The following is a 12,137-nucleotide window of genomic DNA, read 5'->3' as shown; positions in this document are numbered from 1 at the left end:
GGGTGTCCCCATGGGACCCTAGCGTCATGCTGCTGGTGGTGAATGAGGTCAAACAGAGACCATCGGTATCCGTGACCACATCGGGAAAAAGACGCAGAACATATAAGAGAATAGGTGCAAAATCCCACATAATACAAAGACGCTTTAAAGTAGCATGGTAATATAAAGCGAGATAAAGAAATGCAAGAAATTCTGACATCACTAAAACCCACATTAATTTCTCACTTCCAAAATTGAGGAGGTATCTGTAGACAATATGGCAGAATTTGCTTGGTCGGACTTTTTAGTTTTTTAGAGAAAAAGGAACAAGAACAGAGAAACTAAAGGCCAACTATGGGCGCAAAATAAAACAAAAATGTCTAATGCACTTTTTTCAACAATAGCATGCCTATGAGCCTTGAAAAAAAGTTAAAAAAAAATTATTTTCACCCCTCCCCCTCATACACTTCAGTGGGGTTCTCTGCTAAATTCTAACCTTCTTCTCTGTTCCCTGAACGCCCCACAAACCTAACCTAGCCTGGTTCTCTCATCCGTAGTAGTGTAGGGTCTGCTTTATATGCATGACTACTTTTCAACTATGACAAACAAAGGGAGTGGATCTGCCACATATTGTACTGAATAGAATGTCTAGCTGTCTCCATCCCTAGTTTTAGGTAGCAAAAAGGAAAAAGAAATGTGGGAACTTTAAATGAGTACAGCTAGACAAAGAGGCTATCACTGTATATATAGTTTGTACTTAATGGTATTGTAAATCATAAATAATCCATATATTCCATATAAATACAAAAATAATAACTTTTCAAAATCATTAATAATAAATAACAGATTTATTGTGACAACAAATTCTCTATAGGTACACAAATTTATAATGTAAAAAACTTTATAAAACCCAGAAAATGGGGACCCATAGAGAGCTGACACATAATCGAATATCTGATTTATCATTTGTAATGTATAACACAATATGTCTGGATAATATTAAAAGATAATAATACATAATACATACACAAGTCATATAAATGAGAATAAATACATAGATAGCATACCCAAAGTCATTCAAAAAACAGATTTATATATGAGGCTCTATTAGCTGAGAAAACATAATCTTATAATCTAAAAAAATCGAATAGGATTGTCTGAGTAATTGTCAGTTCAATATAAGAGGCCTTGGGTAGGGTTATCTGAGTAATTGTCGGCTCGACGCGTTTTGTGGACCTCCGTCCATTCATCAGGAGCATATGTCTAAAAATGAGAGTATGGGTTAAATGATTGTAATCGTATGAACTATAATGAGTAATAAGATGGAATAGACACTAACTTAAGCAGTGTCATGAATCCAAGAGCAATCCAGGCTGATGTAGAAAGGCCCAAGCTGATCCAGGAAAACGCCTGACTCGGGGCTGAGGCATGGTTCAACGCCAGCACACAAGGGCAATGGGGAGGAAGGGACCAGAGACGGAATAGTCATAAGTAAACGAATATAGAGGACTTCACGGATTTCGCTCAAAGAATGGTGGCAAAGACACATTGGGAACCAACACAATCTGAAAATATATATGTAAATTGAATAAATATTTGGAATAAATATATTGAGGAGAAAAACACTCTTGAAATATCCATACTATATAAGACATATAGGATCAAACAGTTGAACCCAGAGAGTGTGCCTATGAATATCCGATCAGAGAGCAAAATGTACCAAGGAAGAAAATATGCATATGGTGCATAAAGTCAGAGCAATGACCCAGAAGGAGGGTGTTAGCTACGTGAAAACGTCAACAGACATATGCGTGCAGATAGTGATAAGGTATAAGTTGGGAACCGATACCAACAAACATATACCCTAGCAGCAGTGCATATACTTATGGCCATTATGTGTCAGCTCTCTATGGGTCCCCATTTTCTGGGTTTTATAAAGTTTTTTACATTATAAATTTGTGTACCTATAGAGAATTTGTTGTCACAATAAATCTGTTATTTATTATTAGTGTTGAGCGAACACGGACTGTATTATTCGTGTTCGTACCGAATAATTGGATTTTTTTTACCCGAACACGGACACGGACACTTTACTGTATGTTCGGGTAAAAATCCGTGTTCGGTCGTTTTATTTCCGGGTTTTGCATGCTTTGGCGCTCTTTTCATGGCGGGCTTTCAACAGCCAATCAACAATCGTTTAACTGGTGTGCCTTAAGCCATCCCAGCCATGCCTGCAAATGTCTTAGTAGCTGTGATTGGCCGTCTGAAGCATGTGACCAAGTCTTTATAAGTTCGAGGCAGCCGCTGCAGCAGCGTCATTCTGCTGCTTAGCTAAGGGACAGAGCACACATCAATGTGCTGGCTGCTGATTAGGGAAAGATAGGCAGGAAAAAACCATTTGTGTCCGGATAGAATTGAGGGACAGGTCGGAGTGTTTAGGCAGGGCGAGTTGTAGGCATTTTAGGGATAGAGTCTGCTGAATTATAGGGTCAGTGTCTTCTACAAACTACAATCGATATTGCTGTGTGGGGGGTGGGGTGAATCTGCACTCAATCCTGATCTACGATCTCTTCTCAATCCTGTTAGGGACAGAGTCTGCTGAATTTTAGGGAAACTGTGTTCTACAAACTACAATCGATATTGCTGTGTGGTGTGGGATTGGAGATAGGCAGGTGTCAGTGATCCACATCCATTTTTCTGTGTGTGAGCTGCAGTGAACACAATCTTTTTGGGCTGCAGTGAACACAATCTTTTTGGGCTGCAGTGAACACAATCTTTTTGGGCTGCAGTGAACACAATCTTTTTGGGCTGCAGTGAACACAATCTTTTTGGGGTGCAGTGAACAAAATCTTTTTGGGGTGCAGTGAACACAATCCTTTTTGGTGTGCAGTGAACACAATCTTTGTGGGGTGCAGTGAACAAAATCCTTTGTGGGGTGCAGTGAACACAATCTTTTTGGGGTGCAGTGAACAAAATCCTTTTTGGGGTGCAGTGAACAACATCCTTTTTGGGGTGCAGTGAACACAATCTTTTTGGGGTGCAGTGAACAAAATCCTTTGTGGGGTGCAGTGAACACAATCTTTTTGGGGTGCAGTGAACACAATCTTTTTGGGGTGGAGTGAACAACATCCTTTTTGGGGTGCAGTGAACAAAATCCTTTTTGGGGTGCAGTGAACAAAATCATTTTTGGGGTGCAGTGAACACAATCTTTTTGGGGTGCAGTGAACACAATCTTTGTGGGGTGCAGTGAACACAATCTTTTTGGGGTGGAGTGAACAACATCCTTTTTGGGGTGCAGTGAACAACATCCTTTTTGGGGTGCAGTGAACACAATCTTTTTGGGGTGCAGTGAACACAATCTTTGTGGGGTACAGTGAACAGAATCTTTGTGGGGTGCAGTGAACACAATCTTTGGGGGGTACAGTGAACACAATCTTTTTGGGGTGCAGTGAACACAATCTTTGTGGGGTGCAGTGAACACAATCTTTTTGGGGTGGAGTGAACAAAATCATTTTTGGGGTGCAGTGAACAACATCCTTTTTGGGGTGCAGTGATCAAAATCCTTTTTGGGGTGCAGTGAACACAATCTTTTTGGGGTGCAGTGAACAAAATCCTTTGTGGGGTGCAGTGAACAGAATCTTTGTGGGGTGCAGTGAACACAATCTTTGGGGGGGTACAGTGAACACAATCTTTTTGGGGTGCAGTGAACACAATCTTTGTGGGGTACAGTGAACAGAATCTTTGTGGGGTGCAGTGAACACAATCTTTGGGGGGTACAGTGAACACAATCTTTTTGGGGTGCAGTGAACACAATCTTTGGGGGGTACAGTGAACACAATCTTTTTGGGGTGCAGTGAACACAATCTTTGTGGGGTGCAGTGAACACAATCTTTGGGGGGGTACAGTGAACACAATCTTTTTGGGGTGCAGTGAACAACATCCTTTTAGGGTGCAGTGAACACAATCTTTGTGGGGTGCAGTGAACAACATCCTTTTAGGGTGCAGTGAACACAATCTTTGTGGGGTACAGTGAACAGAATCTTTGTGGGGTGCAGTGAACACAATCTTTGGGGGGTACAGTGAACACAATCTTTGTGAGGTGCAGTGAACACAATCTTTGTGGGGTGCAGTGAACACAATCATTGTGGGGTGCAGTGAACTCAATCTTTGTGGGGTACAGTGAACACAATCTCATACTTCTGAAGATTTGAGGGTGCTGTCTGTTCCATACTCCCCCTACTCCTCATCTAGCCTTTTAGGGGTACAAACAATAGTAATTGGGGCCTAGTGTGGTTGTGTACGTGTGATATACATACACTTTTTTTGGATCATATTTTCTATTCCGCTATTTAATCAAAAACCTTTGGGGATCAGTTAAATTGGGGGATAGTCTGTGTTGGTACGTGTGAGAGAGATCCACCTTTCCAAGTTGTTGGGGTTCATCTCATACTTCTGAAGGTTTGAGGGTGCTGCCTGTTCCATACTCCCCCTACTCCTCATCTAGCCTTTTAGGGGTACAAACAATAGTAATTGGGGCCCAGTGTGGTTGTGTACGTGTGATATACATACACTTTTTTTGGATCATATTTTCTATTCCGCTATTTAATCAAAAACCTTTGGGGATCAGTTAAATTGGGGGATAGTCTGTGTTGGTACGTGTGAGAGAGATCCACCTTTCCAAGTTGTTGGGGTTCATCTCATACTTCTGAAGGTTTGAGGGTGCTGCCTGTTCCATACTCCCCCTACTCCTCATCTAGCCTTTTAGGGGTACAAACAATAGTAATTGGGGCCCAGTGTGGTTGTGTACGTGTGATATACATACACTTTTTTTGGATCATATTTTCTATTCCGCTATTTAATCAAAAACCTTTGGGGATCAGTTAAATTGGGGGATAGTCTGTGTTGGTACGTGTGAGAGAGATCCACCTTTCCAAGTTGTTGGGGTTCATCTCATACTTCTGAAGGTTTGAGGGTGCTGCCTGTTCCATACCCCCCCTACTCCTCATCTAGCCTTTTAGGGGTACAAACAATAGTAATTGGGGCCTAGTGTGGTTGTGTACGTGTGATATACATACACTTTTTTTGGATCATATTTTCTATTCCGCTATTTAATCAAAAACCTTTGGGGATCAGTTAAATTGGGGGATAGTCTGTGTTGGTACGTGTGAGAGAGATCCACCTTTCCAAGTTGTTGGGGTTCATCTCATACTTCTGAAGGTTTGAGGGTGCTGCCTGTTCCATACTCCCCCTACTCCTAGCCTTTTAGGGGTACAAACAATAGTAATTGGGGCCTAGTGTGGTTGTGTACGTGTGATATACATACACTTTTTTTGGATCATATTTTCTATTCCGCTATTTAATCAAAAACCTTTGGGGATCAGTTAAATTGGGGGATAGTCTGTGTTGGTACGTGTGAGAGAGATCCACCTTTCCAAGTTGTTGGGGTTCATCTCATACTTCTGAAGGTTTGAGGGTGCTGCCTGTTCCATACCCCCCCTACTCCTCATCTAGCCTTTTAGGGGTACAAACAATAGTAATTGGGGCCTAGTGTGGTTGTGTACGTGTGATATACATACACTTTTTTTGGATCATATTTTCTATTCCGCTATTTAATCAAAAACCTTTGGGGATCAGTTAAATTGGGGGATAGTCTGTGTTGGTACGTGTGAGAGAGATCCACCTTTCCAAGTTGTTGGGGTTCATCTCATACTTCTGAAGGTTTGAGGGTGCTGCCTGTTCCATACTCCCCCTACTCCTCATCTAGCCTTTTAGGGGTACAAACAATAGTAATTGGGGCCTAGTGTGGTTGTGTACGTGTGATATACATACACTTTTTTTGGATCATATTTTCTATTCCGCTATTTAATCAAAAACCTTTGGGGATCAGTTAAATTGGGGGATAGTCTGTGTTGGTACGTGTGAGAGAGATCCACCTTTCCAAGTTGTTGGGGTTCATCTCATACTTCTGAAGGTTTGAGGGTGCTGCCTGTTCCATACTCCCCCTACTCCTAGCCTTTTAGGGGTACAAACAATAGTAATTGGGGCCTAGTGTGGTTGTGTACGTGTGATATACATACACTTTTTTTGGATCATATTTTCTATTCCGCTATTTAATCAAAAACCTTTGGGGATCAGTTAAATTGGGGGATAGTCTGTGTTGGTACGTGTGAGAGAGATCCACCTTTCCAAGTTGTTGGGGTTCATCTCATACTTCTGAAGGTTTGAGGGTGCTGCCTGTTCCATACTCCCCCTACTCCTCATCTAGCCTTTTAGGGGTACAAACAATAGTAATTGGGGCCCAGTGTGGTTGTGTACGTGTGATATACATACACTTTTTTTGGATCATATTTTCTATTCCGCTATTTAATCAAAAACCTTTGGGGATCAGTTAAATTGGGGGATAGTCTGTGTTGGTACGTGTGAGAGAGATCCACCTTTCCAAGTTGTTGGGGTTCATCTCATACTTCTGAAGGTTTGAGGGTGCTGCCTGTTCCATACCCCCCCTACTCCTCATCTAGCCTTTTAGGGGTACAAACAATAGTAATTGGGGCCTAGTGTGGTTGTGTACGTGTGATATACATACACTTTTTTTGGATCATATTTTCTATTCCGCTATTTAATCAAAAACCTTTGGGGATCAGTTAAATTGGGGGATAGTCTGTGTTGGTACGTGTGAGAGAGATCCACCTTTCCAAGTTGTTGGGGTTCATCTCATACTTCTGAAGGTTTGAGGGTGCTGCCTGTTCCATACTCCCCCTACTCCTAGCCTTTTAGGGGTACAAACAATAGTAATTGGGGCCTAGTGTGGTTGTGTACGTGTGATATACATACACTTTTTTTGGATCATATTTTCTATTCCGCTATTTAATCAAAAACCTTTGGGGATCAGTTAAATTGGGGGATAGTCTGTGTTGGTACGTGTGAGAGAGATCCACCTTTCCAAGTTGTTGGGGTTCATCTCATACTTCTGAAGGTTTGAGGGTGCTGCCTGTTCCATACCCCCCCTACTCCTCATCTAGCCTTTTAGGGGTACAAACAATAGTAATTGGGGCCTAGTGTGGTTGTGTACGTGTGATATACATACACTTTTTTTGGATCATATTTTCTATTCCGCTATTTAATCAAAAACCTTTGGGGATCAGTTAAATTGGGGGATAGTCTGTGTTGGTACGTGTGAGAGAGATCCACCTTTCCAAGTTTTTGGGGTTCATCTCATACTTCTGAAGATTTGAGGGTGCTGCATGTTCCATACTCCTCTTCCTCATCCTCCCTTTAGGGTAGGAAAAAATTTAATCGGGCCTAGTCTGTGTTTGTACGTGTGAGATACACAGTTTTTTATCCTATTCCGCTATTCAATACACACCCTTTTGGTGTAAAAAACATTAAATTGCGGCATAGTTTGCATATTTGACATTTGCATATATTGTGCCTTGTTGCGCTGTTTTGGGTACTCCACCAACATGGCCAGTGGCAATGACGCCATTCTCAGCTTAACTATCCCACTTCTATGCCTCCTTGAAAAAACAATTTGGGCGATGATGGAAGAGGATGTGGCACAGGATGAGGAGGAGGAGGAGGAGGATGAAGAGGTAACATTTCAAAGGCTTTCAGGGCAGTCATTCGCAAGGGGCTCCGAGGGTGGGTTCCTGCACACACAAACGCCAGGGACACAATTGTCCAGCAGGGGCACAGTTCTGGAGGATGAGGAGGATGAGGAGGAGGAGGAGCTGGAGGAGGAGATGGAACCATGTTCACAGCAGGGTGGCACCCAGGCCAGCTCATGGCCATCACTGGTGCGTGGCTGGGGGGATACAGAGGACACGGACGATACACCTCCCACAGAGGACAGCCTTTCGTCGCCTCTGGGCAGCCTGGCACACATGAGCGATTACATGCTGCAGTGTCTCCACAACGACCGCCGAGTTGCCCACATTCTAACTTGTGCTGATTACTGGGTGGCCACGCTGCTGGATCCCCGTTACAAGGACAACGTACCGTCCTTAATTCAATCAATGGAGCGCGATCGCAAGATGCGCGAGTACAAGCGCACGCTGGTAGACGCCATGCTGCTGGCATTCCCATCTGACAGCGGGGCCACAGTGGAAGCACAAGGCAGAGGAGGAGGAGGAGGAGGTCGCCAACGCAACCAGGGCACCGCCAGCACCTCAGAAGGCAGGGTTAGCATGGCCGAAATGTGGAAAAGCTTTGTCAGCACGCCACAACAAACAGCAGCACCAGCAGCTCAGATGGAACGTCTTAGCAGGAGGCAGCATTTTACCAACATGGTGGAGCAGTATGTGTGCACACGCCTACATGTAGTGAATGACGGGTCTGCCCCCTTCAACTTCTGGGTCTCCAAATTGGGCACATGGCCTGAGCTTGCCCTTTACGCCTTGGAGGTGCTGGCGTGCCCTGCAGCCAGTGTATTATCTGAACGGGTATTTAGCACGGCTGGGGGCGTTATAACAGACAAGCGCAGCCGCCTGTCCAGAGACAATGTGGACAAGCTCACGTTCATTAAAATGAACCAGGCATGGATCCCACGGGACTTTTCCGTACCTTATGCAGAATAGCAATGGATACCGACCTTACCCACCCATTGTTCCATTTTTGCTCTTTCTCACTCTTTTGGGGTGTACCCTCATTTAAAATTTTTGAAAAGAAGCAGTGTTGGCTACCTCGTCCTCCTCCTCAGGGCCAGATTAATGTAGGGGCTATTGGAGCTGCAGCTCCAGGCCCCTACCTTTTATATAGGCCCCGGGTTGGCCATATTCACTGTTACCGCTCTTCTGTCACTTGTAAACACAGAAGTCTGGCTTCTATGCTCGCTTCCCCAGGCAGCACCCTCAGAACCTCCCCACACAGCGTGAAGGCCGGACAAGGAGGGACAGTTGGCGATGCATGGATGTGTTTATGGGCTTCAGAGACAGCATCCCATGTTGAATTAGGCATGCATGGCTGCACCCTTCCTCCTCTGGGTGCATGGCAAGGCACGGCCCTTAAGGCCCTTCAAAATCCTCAGCACCAAGCCCATGATGCTGTTAATCCGGCCCTGGTCCTCCTCCACCGCCGCTTCCACCTACACCGCCCATAGGTGTGCGCAGCCTATTGCATTAAGGTGTGCACCCCAAAGTTGAAATACACATGCATGTGTTTGCCAGCAGGGAGAGTAATGTATCGGGGCCATGTACCTGTAGGCAAGGAGAAATAGAGCAGAGCAGGTCCCAGGGAGATCTTTCCCATCTCCTCACTGGCAATGCTATGTGCCCTAGGTGATTAGGGTGTGCCCAGGCACACCCAGCACACCCTGTGCGCACGCCTATGTCACCGCCACATCCACCACCACCTCAACCTCCCTCCTACTCCATATGGGCCTCGTCCTTCAGAGATGAAGAAGAACATTGTTTTATTTTTCTGTTTTTTTTTGTTGTTTTAAGTTATTTCCCTATCCACATTTGTTTGCAGAGCACTTGCCATGCTCTTAATTACGTTTTGCTGCCATTTGCAGCACTCTAGCCCTTTCCTTTGGTGTTTTAGAGCCATTTTAGTGCCTTAAAGTTCGGGTCCCCATTGACTTCAATGGGGTTCGGTGTCCGGGAAAAGTTCGGTAAAAGTCCGGGACACGGACCCGGACTTTTTTTTAAAGTTCGGCCGAACCCGTCGAACACGGACATCTAGGTGTCCGCTCAACCCTATTTATTATTAATGATTTTGAAAAGTTATTATTTTTGTATTTATATGGAATATATGGATTATTTATCATTTACAATACCATTAAGTACAAACTATATATACAGTAATAACCTCTTTGTCTAGCTGTACTCATTTAAAGTCCCACATTTCTTTTTCCATTTTGCTACTTTTCAACTATACAGGCCACTAAGCAAGAGGAGAGACAGTTTCCCACTATAAAAAAACGCCTTCAGACCTCTTCTCGTCAACTTCTGCACCTCTTTCCACTTGTCCAGGGATACAAAAATGGGAAACGAAGGAAACGTTCTCATAATTTGTAAATCCTCCATGTTACTGCAGATCAATCTGTCTTGAAAAAGCTCTGAAAACAATCTGCATACTATAGAATAGTTTTAAGTGGTATGAAAGAAGATAACTGATTGAGTATGAGAAGAAGTCATTCTTAACCTGTTTTACCCATATAGGCTCCGGGAGGAACTGTCACACTTAGAGAAGAGTTCTAATGAAAAGACATCAGAGTTGAGAGAACTAAAGAGGGAGCTAGGAGCTGTCCAGAGACAGAGTGAACAACTCGAAAGAGAGCGTATGGAACTGAAAGAGTTTGTACAGCGGATGGAGATCAGTAATACAGTGCTAAACGAGCAGTGCCAGGTTACCTTCTCTTTATTGGTATCATTGTAAGAATACATGTTAATGCTTCACAGTGTTAGCCATGATAAAGCGTACAAAATTATTTAAGAGATGCCTAAATTATGTAGACAGTATACACCTAGTTAAGCATCTGGCACATCCCATTATGCTTTCTTTTCTTTGTGTGAAAATATCCCATGGGCAATACTGTCTCACCTGTTTCTTCCCTGGTAGTAGACGTGCAAAATGAAAAAAAAAAATTTTTTTTTCTTCCAATTCATTATTTAACTAATTTTGTTTAATTAGATTAGTTTATTTACTTTCATTTGTTTTCAGAATTTGTTTCATTTCACTGAGTTTATTCATATTCTAACTAGATGAGAATTTTCTGAATTTGACCGAATTCGAAAAGTCAACAAAATTCAAAAAATTTCAACATAATTCAAATTTTTCAAATTCTAATTTTTTTCGGATTCAAGTTCAAATTTTCTTTCAAATTTGACTTTTTTTTTTTAATTTTCACATATAAGAAAGTTTTCAGCTTTCACATCAGATGTTGATGGGACACTAGTATTGCAGATGTTTTTGTGCAATGGTACAGTGTGACAGATGTTTTGGTGTGCACTTGCACACTGAGACAGATGTTGATCGGACACTAGCCATACAGAGGTTTTTGTACACAGGTACATGCCTGTGACCGCTGTTTGGTTGCACTGGTACTGGACTCTGACAGCAGGAATATGATGTACACATTTCCATTTTGTTTTCAATTTCGAATCGACTTGAGTTTGTAACGATTTGAATATTGGATTGTTATTTTTGTCAGGTCAGGTAGCCCTTGTACAATGTACATATATGTTTGATTTAAGCACCATTTTGGCATGTATCAAGAGATCACAGAGAGGAACTCGTCATAGAGCAGGTAGTTTATTAATGGATTCAAATAAAAAAACAACAATGTTCTTCCCGCCGGGTGTACACTTACATGTTACTGTGCCCTAGCAGCACTCAGGATTTCCAGCTGTATGTGTGTTACAATCCAAAATCTACAATCCATATGTGTTTTGATGGCATATGGGCTATATGAAGACTTGCGCAACTATATTGGAAATTTTTTATTTTTTCAGCAGAATTTTCAAATTGCCCTTGTTGATCACTATTCAAACTATAGCGCATCTCACAAAATTATTATTTTCTATTCTTTTCTTTTCTATTTTTTTTTCTATTCTAATCTATTCGATTCAAATTCATTCTATTCAAAATTAGAATTTCGGGAGACGGTTTTATTCTTTTTTTCATTTTATTCTTCTATATTCTATTGTTTTTTCTATTCTTTTCTATTCTATTCAATTCTTTTCTATTCTATTCTAATTGATTCCATTTTTTTCTATTCTATTCATTTAATTTCTTTTGTTATGCAGTTTTTTTCTTTTCTAGTTTTTCTTTCTGTTTTACCTTTATTATTTGCTATTCTATTGTTTTCTTTTATGTTCTATTCCTTTATTTTCTATTCTTTTCTGTTCTCTTCTATTCTTTTATTTTCTATTCTATTCTGTTTTGTTTTACTCTATTCTGTTCTATTCTTTTCTATTCCATTCCTTTATTTTATATTCTATTTTATTCTATTCTTGTTTTCAAGTTTGATTTGGAATTCCTTTTTTTTTCAACTTTGTGTCCGAATTCAATTCGAATTTTGACCAAATTTAATTTCATTATTTCAGATTCATTTACATTTGGTACTATTGTAATTCAGAAATTCGGATACTTTCGGAATTTTAATTGAACCAAACTGCCTTATCATAAAATTTGTGGTGGCTCGGTAGATATAACTGTAT

The 12,137-nt window shown here is 41.7% G+C and overlaps 1 protein-coding gene across 1 annotated transcript in view; it reads left to right on the top strand.

Moving 5' to 3' along the window:
- Nucleotides 1–12,137, top strand: part of LOC309564944 (uncharacterized protein) — a 143,380-nt gene that overhangs the window by 102,651 nt on the left and 28,592 nt on the right. Inside the window, exon 16 of the mRNA XM_082269655.1 lies at nt 10,137–10,323. Coding sequence (XP_082125781.1) covers nt 10,137–10,323 — 187 coding nt within the window. The remainder of the gene's footprint in view (nt 1–10,136; nt 10,324–12,137) is intronic.

Source organism: Pelophylax lessonae (genome assembly GCF_965119305.1).
Source record: "Pelophylax lessonae genome assembly, chromosome: 10".
Taxonomy (NCBI): domain Eukaryota; kingdom Metazoa; phylum Chordata; class Amphibia; order Anura; family Ranidae; genus Pelophylax; species Pelophylax lessonae.
Note: the sequence above shows the minus strand (reverse complement) of the source record. Positions and strands in the feature narration are given on the sequence as shown.